Source organism: Eptatretus burgeri, chromosome 9, assembly GCF_056783735.1.
Source record: "Eptatretus burgeri isolate ZD-2024b chromosome 9, Ebu_testis_v1, whole genome shotgun sequence".
NCBI classification, from domain to species: domain Eukaryota; kingdom Metazoa; phylum Chordata; class Myxini; order Myxiniformes; family Myxinidae; genus Eptatretus; species Eptatretus burgeri.
This window is the reverse complement of record NC_140969.1, coordinates 25,295,757-25,309,451: the sequence shown is the minus strand read 5'-3', so window position 1 is coordinate 25,309,451 and position 13,695 is coordinate 25,295,757. Positions and strand designations below refer to the sequence as shown.

The following is a 13,695-nucleotide window of genomic DNA, read 5'->3' as shown; positions in this document are numbered from 1 at the left end:
TAAAATAAATAAAAATGCAACAGAACGTCAGATTTATCGGACTACTCGAGACAATTGTGTCACAAGGTGTGTTCTGCACACAAGTTTTCATCGTATCCGGACAGCGAGATTGCTTCATTTTATGCGAGGAGAGATACGGCCGATGACATGCGCCGGCCTTGTTTGTGATTAATTCGCTGTGGAGCAACATGTCCGCTGCGCTGCGCTGTTCACGTCACCTCACTAAAATATTTCTGATATCGAGCAGTATGCAAGTCAAATTTACATTATTGAATTACGAATAGGATTTAGTCTAACCAGTTGTTATTTCCGAGTCTTCCTTCGATGTCCTCCCGATCATCATGAACTCCGGGAATTTCATCACCATTTTCCTCTGCTTGTCCTGCTTCGGGCTCGAACTGCTAAGGCCGTATTTCATTTCCAGCTGCTTGAACTTCACCTCCCACGACGACATTATCCAACAATTCTCCAAGTGATTCAGACCAAAATCCTTCATTTCTCACACTCACTGTTGTTACCAGACAAGTGAAAGTCCATGCCATCCATTATTCAAAAACAAATGTTTGATTTCTTTAAAGCAGGAATGAACGAAGCGATTGAGTCGACCAATCAAATGTGGAAACACACAGCAAGCCAATAGAATCACGTAGACCACCAACCCGAGTAATTTACGTGCAGCCTTTGTCATCCTGTAGTTGACATCATGTGGGTTACGCCCCTTTCAGGAGAATTTTTAGGGGCGTTCCCGAAGAGGTTTGTTTTTTTTTATTTTACATTTTACAGAATGAGTATTGTGAAAAAAAACATTGTCAGATCTGAAATCACGATGAAAAACTCCTATAGGACATAAATAAATGAAATTTATGTACCTTGGCATGTCAGGGTCCTTTAACCATAACACATCACTCTCTTTGCTAATGCCACCTGCATCCCTCAACTATCTCTTTTATTTTTCCTAATTTCCCCGACCCCACCCCACTCTCTCTGTCTGACCCCTCCTCACTCCCCCCTCTGAATAAAATGCAGCACTTTCCTCACACACCTCTGTCGCTCTCTCGCTGTCTGTCTCTGTCTGTCTGTCTGGTGGTCGCTGGAATACCCTAATTGTCGGGTTTTCCGTGTGCGTGTGTGTGTGTGTGTGTGTGTGTGTGTGTGTGTGTGTGTGTGTGTGTGTGTGTGTGTGTGTGTGTGTGTGTGTGTGTGTGTGTGTCTGCAACGTGAGGCTCCACAACACAAACCAGCAAACATATTTCGATGAAACTTGGCGAAAGGTGCCATATGTGCTGGGAGTGCGCACGTTTGAGTTTCGTTGCTAATATAAGCAACCATTCGTTGCTATGCAGCGGCCGAAAACCCGCGTGTTCAGAACCCAAACGGTATTTTCAATACTTGTCCGACTGTTTTGAATGTGGAGAAACGAGACTTCGGAATTAAACACTTCGAGATATTTAGAAAATTTCACTCGAGACGATTTTTGATTTAGGTTTTATTTTTCAAATGGTAGTCCTTCAAAAATAGGGTGTATTTACCATCATTTTTTTGTTTGTTTGTTTGTATGTAATGGACAGCTCTGGAGGCCAGAGGAGTCAACCGATTTTGATGAAACTTGACAGGTAGGTTCATACCAAGATCTAGTTCGATGCTTTTGAGCACCGTTGCTACGGACACCACGGTTGCCTAGCAACGGGACTTTGAAATTTTTGAAAAATCCGAAAAAATTTATTTTTTCAAAAGTCAAAAATGGGCTTCTAGGCTTTTATGAGCACTATAATCAACCTCTGTCAAAAAAATTTCAGCCCGATCCATCAAAAACTGTATGACGAGTATGAAATTATGTCACAACCACCCATGTCACCTACCGGCCTCCTCTCTCTCTCTCTCTCTCTCTCTCTCTCTCTCTCTCTCTCTCTCTCTCTCTCTCTCTCTCTCTCTCTCTCTCTCTCTCTCTCTCTCTCTCGCTCTCTCTCTCGTGCGCTCTCTCTCTCGTGCGCTCTCTGCTCTCTCTCGTGCGCTCTCTGCTCTCTCTCGTGCGCTCTCTGCTCTCTCTCGTGCGCTCTCTGCTCTCTCTCGTGCGCTCTCTGCTCTCTCTCGTGCGCTCTCTGCTCTCTCTCGTGCGCTCTCTGCTCTCTCTCGCGCTCTCTCTCTCTCTCTCTCTCTCTCTCTCTCTCTCTCTCTCTCTCTCTCTCTCTCTCTCTCTGTGTCTCTGTGTCTCTCCCTCTCTGTCTGTCTCTCTGTCTGTCTGTCTCTCTGTCTGCCTCTCTCTCTCTCTCTCTCTCTCTCTCTCTCTCTCTCTCTCTCTCTCTCTCTCTCTCTCTCTCTCTCTCTCTCTCTCTCTCTCTCTCTCTCTCTCTCTCTCTCTCTCTCTCTCTCTCTCTCTCTCTCTCTCCCCTCCCACAGTGTATAGCAACGTTTTGTGAGGCATTACTCTCCCCACCTCCACCCCCTTCCTAGCTTCCCCTTCTTCACCCACTCCTCGCTTCCCCTCCCTCCTCTCCCTGCCCCTTCCTTCCCTCCGTCCTCTCTGCCTCCCCTCCCCAATCTCTCTCATTTTGTCTTTCTCCACCCCTCCCATTCACACCACCGTCAGCGAAGCGACGTATTGTATTTGCTTATATATATATATATATATATATATATATATATATATATATATATATATATATATATATATATATATATATATATATATATATATATATATATATATATATATATATATATATATATATATATATATATATATATATATATATATATATATATATATATATATATATACATATATATATATATATACATATATATATATATATATATATATATATATATATATATATATATATATATATATATATATACATATATATATATATATATATATATATATATATATATATATATATATATATATATATATATATATATATATATATATATATATATATATATATATATATATATATATATATATACTTCACAGACTGCGCCGACAACACATATTCCCAAAGCAAAAGAAAAGAGAACCACCCTCTAGGATGAGGGGGGTAGGCGGGCCTGGGGCCGAGACCGTGTCGGGCCTACCCGTCTGATGATGAGACGCGGAGCGGCGGTGGTGCCTCAACTCCGCGGGCCTCGCGGACAGTGTCTGGTAGGGGGTGGGAAGGGGGCCCCCTTTGTCGCACTATCTCAGCGCGGGGGGAAACAGGAGGGGGTTGCTGATGCTCGGGGAAAGGAGGATATAACCCTGTCTCGGGTCCCGCGGCGAGCGTCTCCTCCTCCACCTCGGTCGCGTTGCTGGCCTCTCCCTGTGCCGCTCCCGGCACCGACGCGAGCACCCCCTCGTCCGCCTTCGCCGCCGTCACCTCTCCACAGCTCCGTCCTCTTCACTCGGACGAGTACCACTTCTTTCCAGCTCCACCGACGACTCTCTTGAATTCCGCACACTCAACTCAACTTCCAACTCAACTGCCCTCGACTGACGAACGCAGTCGTTTTTATAAGCCCCGTGGCTTCGCCCCTTCACCTTTGACCCTTTACCTCCGACCCTTCACCTCTAACTGGCTCCCCATTGGACCGAGGAAAAGTGGGCGTGAATGCTTTTTGATCCATGAATTTGCATATAGCGACCGCCCTCCAACGCCCTGGAGGCGGGGCCAAACCGCCCCTTGCTCACCGATTGGACGGAACAAAAGTGGGCGTGAGTCGTTTTTGATCCGTTTTTCTGCGGAAAGTCCGTGATGTTGTTGAACACGCTGCTCGGTGCGCGCCCCGCACGAGTCCAGCATCGGTGCCCACGAGTGGCGCGAGATGACGGTGATGCGATGGTGGCGAGTTGTGACGGTAAAGGTCGTGGCGGTTGTGGTGAAGCGGCGTTGTGGTTGGTGGTTGTTGTTGTGAAGCGGCGTTGTGGTTGGTGGTTGTTGTTGTGATGGCTGTTGTGGTTGGTGGTTGTTGTTGTGATGGCTGTTGAGACGTGGTTGGTGGTGGTAATAATGGCGGCTGGTCCAAAATAAAGATAGTAAAAGAAAAACGGCTATCCTGAAGAGTCGCAGCCCGCATGAATGACATTTATTCCCTCTAGACAACGGGTTTGGGCCTAACTACACATATACTTACCGAGATATCTCACCTAAGGGACCTGAATGGTGGTTTGCGAATTTGGTCAACCACAACAATATATATATATATACTGTATTTATTCTAATAGAAGCCCCCCTTCTAATAAAGGTCCCCCACCCCTCTTTGAGAAAATTTTCATGTTTCAAGGGTGTCTCTAATAATAGCCCCCTCCCCCCTCCCCCATCACCCGGTATGAAACAATTGAAGCAGCTGTAGCCAATTGAGACAATTTCAGGAGGGAGCCTGGCCTGCCTGGCCAGACCGGGACCCGGCTTTGTTGACAGGTGTGTTTGACGGCGGTCAAGTCAGTGTGGTGTCGTATTCTGCATAATTTATACCCATCTACCTTGACAATACTTGTATCTTCATAATAAAACAAATAAATAAAAAATAAAAAATTGTATGTTTGTAGATTGTCTCTAATAAAGGCCCCCTCCCATCCTTGATCAAACTGGTATTCTAATAAACGCCCAGGGCTTATATTAGAATAAATACTGTATATATATATATATATATATATATATATATATATATATATATATATATATATATATATATATATATATATATATATATATATTGTTACGGTTGTGGAAATTCGGAAATCACCATTCAGGTCCCATAGGTGAGATATCTCTGTAAGTACATGTGTAGTTAGCCCCAAACCAGTTGTTTAGAGGGATTAAATGTGATTCATTCGGGCTGCGATGCTTTGAGATAGCTGTTTTTCTGTTCTATCTTTATTTTGAACCAACCACGTCTCAACCGCCATCACACAACAACCACCAACCACAACGCCACTTCACAACAACAACAACGCCAACAGCCACGATCTTTACCTTCAAAACTCGCTCCCACAAACATCGCATCACCGCCATTCCAAACGGCACCATGGGCATAAACCACCACCATAAACCCTCCACCACCTTCACCTCTCTCCTTCTGCGGACATTCCCGCACCACCTGTGAGCACCGAGCGTCGGGCTGTCCTGGGCTCGTACAAGATATGCGCCAAGCCGCGAGTGCAAAATGCGGCCTTTCCGAGGAGAATTCGGATCAGGAATGCTACACGCCCACTTCTGATCCATCCAATCAGCAAGCGTGGGGCGGTTTGGCCCCGTCTCCAGGCGCGTCTGTGTGGAATCGAGATATGCAAATTCTAGGATCAGGGGAGATTCACGCCCCTTTTTCTCCGTCCAATGGGCGAGTGTAACTCTGCCCCCGAGCTCATCGGGATCCGGAAATTTGCATATGGGTTCTCCTGCCGGCCTATAAAGCGCCGAGCGCAAGGCGAATCTGGGCAGATTCAGTTTGGAAGAGCGGAGTGGAGTCAGGAGGAGAGGGCGTCCCGGTGGTTTTTGGCAGTCGGCTGAGGAGAATTGGGGGAAGAGTCCGAGGAGCTCGGGTCCGAGGCAAGGAAGACGGCGGTCGGCGACGAGGTCGCGGTGGAATCGCTCGTCACGGGACCCAAGCAAGCCAGCTATACTCTTTCCCCAGAGCATCAACAATTCCCCACCCCCCTTTTTCCCCCGCGCTGAGATAGTGCGAAAAGGGGGCCCCGTTCCCACCCCACTCCAAGCAGTGCCAACGAAACCCGCGAAGGAACACGAAGTTGGGGCACCGCAGCGCTGCCACATTTGCGGCTCATCACAAAGACGCAGGTGGGACCGACCCGGTCTCGCGGACATGATCGCTCCTTCACGTCCCGCGCAAATATTGGCCCACAGGCCCCGTCTGCCCCCTTGTCTTTGAGGGTGGCCTTTTCTTTTGCTTTTGAGTAAATGTGTTGTTGGCGCAGTCTGTAAAGTAAAACTGTTAAAGTGTTGCCGTGTGCTCGTGTAGTCGGTAGTATCTCTGCGTCATTGTTAATTTTGTAGCATTTGATATATGTGCATTCTGTTTGGCTGTATTTGTGTGCTCTCCGTGTGCCGCGGAATAAATGTGCATCATGTTGAACTGTTTTCCCGTTTCGCTTCGTCTTTTCTTTAATTGAATCTCCATCTTGCTTCACGTAAAGGGTTGGTAGTGGGCTTAATACGCCCGATAATTAATCGGAACCGTCGAGGCCAACAATAACACCACTCGGTTATCCCGATAGCATGGAACGGATCGCTTAAGCGGCACGTGTCCGGAGTCGACTTGCGGCGAGGTGCGATCGCCCGGTCTACCATCCGCGTGGGTACTTAGGTAGGTCGAGTTTGGCGAACAACCCTATCCCACGCGGGTGGCCGATTGGCACGATCGTGGTGAGGCCGAAAGGCCCACCCGTGACTAGCTCTCGGCGTTAGTCCGAGAGGGTCACGACAGAATTGTCCATCCGGTGGGCGACATGCCGCGATTCGACTCACGTGGCCGTTCGCACGCGGCGGGCGCGAATTCGCAAATATATATATATATATATATATATATATATATATATATATATATATATATATATATATATATATATATATATATATATATATATATATATATATATATATATATATATATATATATATATATATATATATATATATATATATATATATATTCAAGGTACATACATGCCAGTATTATGGCCAAATCTCAACTCTGATCCCAGTTTGAGGACCGCTTCGACAGAATGCTGCCATAGAGTAACGACCCCATCCTGGATCAATCTCAAACAAAATACTTATCAAGATGCCTCACGATAAAAAAAAAATTTTAAACAAAAAACCTGAGGTCACAGCATGAGCCCTTACTCAACCTACAGTTTGGTCAGGGACAAACTTTCGCAATGATCGGTTCAATGTGATCTGATAACTATATTTGTTTCACCACTTAGTTGCTGCACAACGCAGGAGGGATTATTTTTGAAGTAATTAATGTAAACAGTTGGTTGCGATGCAACATGAAGTAGCCAAAAGTACATTGTGACGTTGCTTTTTGTAGAACACGACCCAGGAATAGAAAGATTTTTAAGGAAGAGAATCAAATGATGTTAAACTAAACCAGCAGTTGAAGAGGAACTGAAACATTCATGTTTGGCAATGGACACCCGAGGAAGAAAAGTTGTCGCTGTTGGTCGAACCACATGGTAGACAAGGTTCCGCAGAACTGTCACCTTGAGTCAGAAAAAAAAAAACATATGTATGTATATATATAACCTCTCAACTTTTACCTTTGAGGCCATCTATAAGATATGAATGAATACAGACAGAATTAACATCTCATGCACCACCAGCAGCAGCAGCAATAATGTCATAGATACACGGCCCCTTTGTGGTATAAACCAACCAAATCAATGATGTCTTTTTAAAACTCAAAAATATAAACAACACAAAGATGACAATTTATTTTTTTGTTCAAGCCATATTCCAAGAGATATACAAAGTCAGGATTTGAGGAAAAGTGAACATATTTGTTAAACATTCACTTGGCTGGCTTGAAGGAAAGGAGAAAAAAAAACTCAAGAAGTTCACACACAAAGTACATGAGGAGGGTTATGGCAATTCAAAAATTTAAACAGAAAGCACAGTTCCCAAAGTCCAACTGTCTCTGCTTTCCCACCATATCCTCCCCCCCTAAACCATACCCCACCCCACCTCACCTCATTGCCCAAACAACCCAATCCTCTCGTTGCTAATCTTCTTGAGAACAGGCCACAACCCTTGGCCATATGCCTGTGGGTTATTCTTGAATAATCCTGAAACAAGTTCTTCTTGTTTGGCCCATTAAATGTTGGTCTCTTTGAATGGCTACCCCACCACACCCCAACCCATTCCCCCTAACCACATCAGTATTGGGAAGCCCTTGTCATAAAGGAAGCTGCAACTAGATGTACATTCAGTTTAGAAATCAGAAAGCAGGTGACTTTCACTCACCGTTTCCTTTGCTCCGATTTCACAAGTCGGTTGGTGCCCCGTTCACTTCAAGCCACAGAGATAACAAACACCCAAATAGCCCGGTAACTCAATGCCAACTTTGTCAAATGGTATGCGCTGGAGAAATTGCATTGTAATGATGGCTAACTTCAAGGTTCCCATGCTCTTTGTGCAGCACCTGGCCGAGCGAGGCCTGTTGCCCAGATCATTCACGACTCAAGCGCATGCTCGAGCAAAAGAAAGAAAAATAAGGCAACCATCGGTTTGTCAATAATGGAAGGTAGTGCACATACAAGAGGGATTTTTGGATAAACAGGAATCGTTTCCCAGTGACACATGACACCACGCTACTCAGCGGTGTTCAATTTCCAATTCGACTCATTCACAGTGTCATTCCAGGGTATACAGTATTTACCATGCTGTGTACAAGTTCTACAAGTAACTATTCATGCAGTGCGTTGTGCCGGTGGTACAGATCTTACTTTCCAAATATTCAGCAAATTGCTATCTTATCTCAAAACCCTGATACTGAGAATTTACTGGTAGCATTCCAAATCGTTGTGTCCGATGGTTATTTTAAACAGTTGCAGTATCTGCAGCCACAGCACTCACCAAATTGGCTAATTTTCTGTCATTACCACAAACCCAAAGGCAGACAAGCTCCAACCCCTTTCCCACAAAAAAAAAAAAACTACAGGCTGGATTGTTTATTGTTCCAGTTGTCATGCCCTGAAAGGAAAGTGCAGAGGCAGTACATACCTTTTTTGAGTTATCAAGTCTGGATTCGATTCCCAGTCCGACTATAAACTGTCGGATGGGTGTTTTGCATGCAGGGCGTTTCATCACAACGTCCCCCGTCCCTCAGATGGACATTAAATTGGGTGTCTCATTTGCTAGCATTAGCTGGTAGACAAGATGGGGAGGTGAGTTATCACTGATATCCTGAACAAATGACATAACTCCTCTCCTAATCTACAGGGGGAACTGCATTATACTCTTTGCCCCCAATATACACCCCCCCCCCCCCCGGTCACCCAAATAACTTATGCAACTTGCAGTCAAAACTTTCAATGTACTCAAGGCCTAATTTGCACATGATAAAAAATGGTACTGTACTCCTATTGCTAGGATGCCTACAGTGTTGATTTGTCTATTGTCTACTAATGTCCCAGTTGTGCTAGTGATCAATGTGCAAGCTCCTCATTGAGCCTTGGACCAATATTATAAAACCAGCAAGGAAACAGGGGAACATCTGGGCATCGTAAAATGTGACTTCAAGTCCTCAACTCTCACCCCACCCCTCCCAAACCTCAAGACCTCAACCTCCGCCCCCCAACACCAAGTCCTCACTCTCCCACTTCCAACCCCAAGGCATCAATCCCCTCCCCACTCCAAGTCTTCAACCCTCCTTCCCTCACTACAACTCCTCAAACCCCAACCACCAAAAGTTTTCAAACTCAACACCTCCCCCCCATAAACTCTGTCCACCTTTGATCCCCCATTCCCAACCCCAACTTTGTCCTCCCCTCCTCACCCTCCTCCTACTCATGAAAGCAAACGGGCATTCCCACATCAAAACAGCAGAATATTTAACGCTTTCCCCTCCCCTATCATGTTATCATGGACTTCACAGAAACTGCGATCTAAAAAGCTCCGACATACATATCATGGCCTGTCACGGTCACCTGTGCAACTCACAATCCTGCGATACATGCGGAAACCCCGTGGAATTGCAACTCTCAAGTGACCACGAGCAGGCTAATTGTGCCAATAAATACCAGACACCAATTATTTTCTTCCTCATGCATATATACATGTCGTGAAAAGTAAATAATGATGGATGTTTCCTTTCACAATGTCGTGAGATTCCTGGAAGCCCTTGGGCAAAGACCTATACAAAGAGGGCGAGACAAAGAGATGGGCATTATGGTCGCTGATCAAGTCATTTGAGAGATAGTCATTGGAAATAATAGCAAGGACCCGCAGAACCTCCGCAATAAAAGCCCTGCTGGAGAGAATGGCACATGGATATTTGGACGGTGTGTAGACAACAGACGACTGCCTCAATCACTGAGACCTATCTTCACAAGGCCCATGAGACGCCTATTGGCTCAAAATCCTTTTAACTATTCCTTTGGTCATCTTACACGGAAGGAAAAACTTATAGGGGGGACACGGCGATTGGGAATATGACAGCTCCAAAGATATATTTGGCTCACATAGCAGTATGCACCAATATGGTGGAGTATGATTTTTGAGGTTGAAATTGTGGGTGGAGTCAGGTCAGCTCAGCTGTCCAAGCAATGGATGGAACAGAATGTACAATAGACAGACGGACGGACAAACAAGTGTATTGTTATTTGGAAGACGAAATAGAAACTGGTTGGAACCATCACCAGCTTTTCAAATCGATCCAAGTATAATTCATATGACACAGATGCAGGTATTCCAATGGAATTGGAATGGCCATAATACAATGGAATGGCCACAATGGAATTGGAATCGCAGCTATTATTTCAACAAACCCAATCACCAATCTTGGTTCATTCACATTCTGTGCTAATTTGCATATTTGTGCCATGTGATATCAGTGAGCAGCATCACAAGAAAAACTAGAAGGGCACTCGGTAGAGCGCATACCTCCGCCACGTAATGCCTGATCCACGAGAACAAATCAGGCCCAATATATTTTTGAAATATCATGCTATACAGTACTTTATCGTTTTTGGCCCTTCCTCTCAATGGTGAAGAATCGCTTCGAAATTAAATAATTCTCGTATCCGGATCTGGATTTGGATGTTCACCAAAATCGAATCATTTCGTCCTTGCGACACACCAAACCTGTCCACCAAGTTTCGTCCAAATCCGTCCCCAACTTTTTGAGATATCGTGCTCCCCAGAGACATGACAGAAGTAAATAGACACCTTAAATTTCTTCATTTCATCTGTATAAAGCAAGTTTTACTCAGTGATTTGTACTCATATTCAATTATTTATTTGCAGAAACGAGTTCCTGGGTCTTGCATGACAATTAACTATGCCTCAAACCCAGGGAGCACACAAACTTTCCAATTTTTAAAGAGGATGAATTGTTGGCCATTTGGAAGGTGGAGTCAGCCAGTGCTAGATAGCTCAGAACCTTGGCATTCCGCTTTCTACGGTCAATCCGTGATTGTGCAATTCACCAGCGAAGGCAAGGAATCCACAGCTTCCCGTTCTGGTCGATCTGTGCCATCAGAAAGATGTCTACAAGCTGTCAAGTGATCCATTGAGAAAACTCCCCGTTGCAAAGCAGCAGATGTTGCAGAGGAGGTCAGGTCCAAGTTAGCTCAAGAACTGCCGTGCGGTACCTTCATCAACTGGGCTACGATGGGAGAGCATCTCAGAGAAAACCTCTTCTAAGATCAGCCAACATTCAAAGGAGAAAGGAAGTGGGGTGACGAGATGGCCAACAGACCCTTGGAGCTTTGGAAAACTGTAATTTTTTTTCAGATGAGTCCCAATTTGCTCAATTTTCTGACAGTGGACGTGTATGGGTCTGAAGACTTCCCAGTCAAGAGTTTTCCTTGAACCAATTGCAGCCAACTGTCAAACATGGTGGTTTTTCAGTGATGGTGTGGGGAGCAATCTGGAGCTTGTGGAGTGTGTTGGCAACATCAACACGACACATTTCTATCCTTGAGGATGGACATCTCCCTGTCTTCTCCACTGGTCAGATGGTCAAAAACAACACTCGGTTCATGGAAGATGAAGCTCCATGCCACACTGCGAAAAAGACCAAAGAATGGCAGGACAGAAATGGGATCAAGCGACTTCCATGACCAAGTCAGTCTCTTGACATGAATCCCATTGAACACCTCTGGACCACATTGGATCGAGCTGTGCGGAAAAAGTCCAGGAAACCAACATCACGGGCAGAATTGCTAAACCTTTAGCGTGAAGCCTGGGCAGAAACCCCACAGGAGAAAATTTCAGAACTCGTTAGTTCTATGTCTGAAAGAGTAAAAGCATTGAAATCTGCAAATGGCAAGTCTACCAAATACTAGTGTATATATATATATATATATATATATATATATATATATATATATATATATATATATATATATATATATATATATATATTAAAATGGATCAAATATACTTCAGATATTAAATAAATTTTTTTTTTTCAAAATCACGCTGTCTATTTACTTCTGTCATGTCTCTGTATATCGGTTTAGCCCAATCTCTCAATGGTGAAGAATCACTTTAAAAATTCTCAGATCCGGATCCAGATCTGGATCTTCACCAAAATTGAATCAAAACGTCCTTGCGACAAACCCAACGTGTCCACCAAGTTTCATCCGAATCCGTCCACAACTTGTTGAGATATCGTGCTATATATCATTTTGGCCCTATCTCTCAATGGTGAAGAATCGCTTGAAAATTCTTGAAGTAGGATCCGGATCTGGATCTTCACCAAAATCTAATCAGTTCATCCTTGTCACACAACCTGTCCACAAAATTTCATCCAGATCCGTCCACAACTTGTTGAGATATCCTGTACACAAACCGACAAACAAACAGACAGACAGACAGAAAAGGGTGAAAACATAACCTCTTTCACCTTCGGTGGTGGAGGTAACAATGGAGAATCAGGGATGAAGAATGCAGCGGGCAGTCTTACCTTGCTTTGATCCATCCAGTGAAGAAAGTATCCATGAGGATCCACCATCATGGTCACCGGAGAAAATGCAGTTCCATCCTGGAGAAAGAAGGAATTACACTATTTACCGTGCCACATCATTTCCAGACATCAAATCAAACTTTCATTTTTAGGAAACACACGAGCTTTTTTCAGACCATGATACAAGCAAATCAAGGTTACCAAGATATTCAATCTCATTAGCTGCAATTACAACTAGACCGAATGATGTGCCAATGCTTTGCCTTAACAAAATATGACCAATATCTTCAATACATTTTCTTTAACGGGGTCCCAGGCTCATAGAGGAGCTGTTGCACAAATCACACACCAATTTGCAGACAGAGACACCAAACACTTGATTTGCAGACAGACACCAAACTGCAGACAGAGACACCAAACAGGACTTGACTTCAACAAATACAGCTGGTGACTGTTGGGGGAATGAAACAACTTCCCAGGACATTCTGGATGCCAGTGATGCAATCTTGTGACTTCATTTTTCTTTTCATAGTCATTGGGGCATTTCAAGGCAAAATATTCCACCTCCTGGTCCTCCCCCACCATCACAGGATGCAAGCCCATTGGGTTTGCTCTACTCTGTCCTCTATATGCTGAGCTAAAAGCAAGGAATCAGCACCCACCATTTTTTATTTTTGGTAGGACTTGAACAGGGTCAGCAATGAACAGCCAACCTACGAAATACAGAGCAGACAATCCAGCCACAATGCCACCGACTCTGAACCAAATCAAATAAATTTCCTCTATTGCTCGATTGAAAAAGCAAGTCCTCCTGTGCATCATGGAAAGCAATATTAGTTTTGCATGAAAGGTCAGACAGACATGACCAACAATGTTCAAGCATATTGCTATAAGAGGTGCAATGGAGAACTGATCGTGTGAGTCCAACAAAATCGGAAACAAATCCACTTGGTAAGGACATTTGGAAGATCAGCCACACTTATTAGATGGAAAAAGATACATCTACCCCCTTCCCCCTGTCCTACCTCTCCCCCAAGTTCTTTCAAACCTCCTCCAACC

The 13,695-nt window shown here is 44.2% G+C and overlaps 1 protein-coding gene across 2 annotated transcripts in view; it reads right to left on the bottom strand.

Annotated features, from left to right (window-relative positions):
- Positions 1 to 13,695, bottom strand: part of LOC147019746 (1-phosphatidylinositol 4,5-bisphosphate phosphodiesterase beta-1-like) — a 369,820-nt gene that overhangs the window by 343,700 nt on the left and 12,425 nt on the right. For both annotated transcript variants that reach the window (XM_085894415.1, XM_085894413.1), the window contains exon 2: positions 12,637 to 12,714. In XM_085894415.1, coding sequence (XP_085750541.1) covers positions 12,637 to 12,714 — 78 coding nt within the window. The remainder of the gene's footprint in view (positions 1 to 12,636; positions 12,715 to 13,695) is intronic.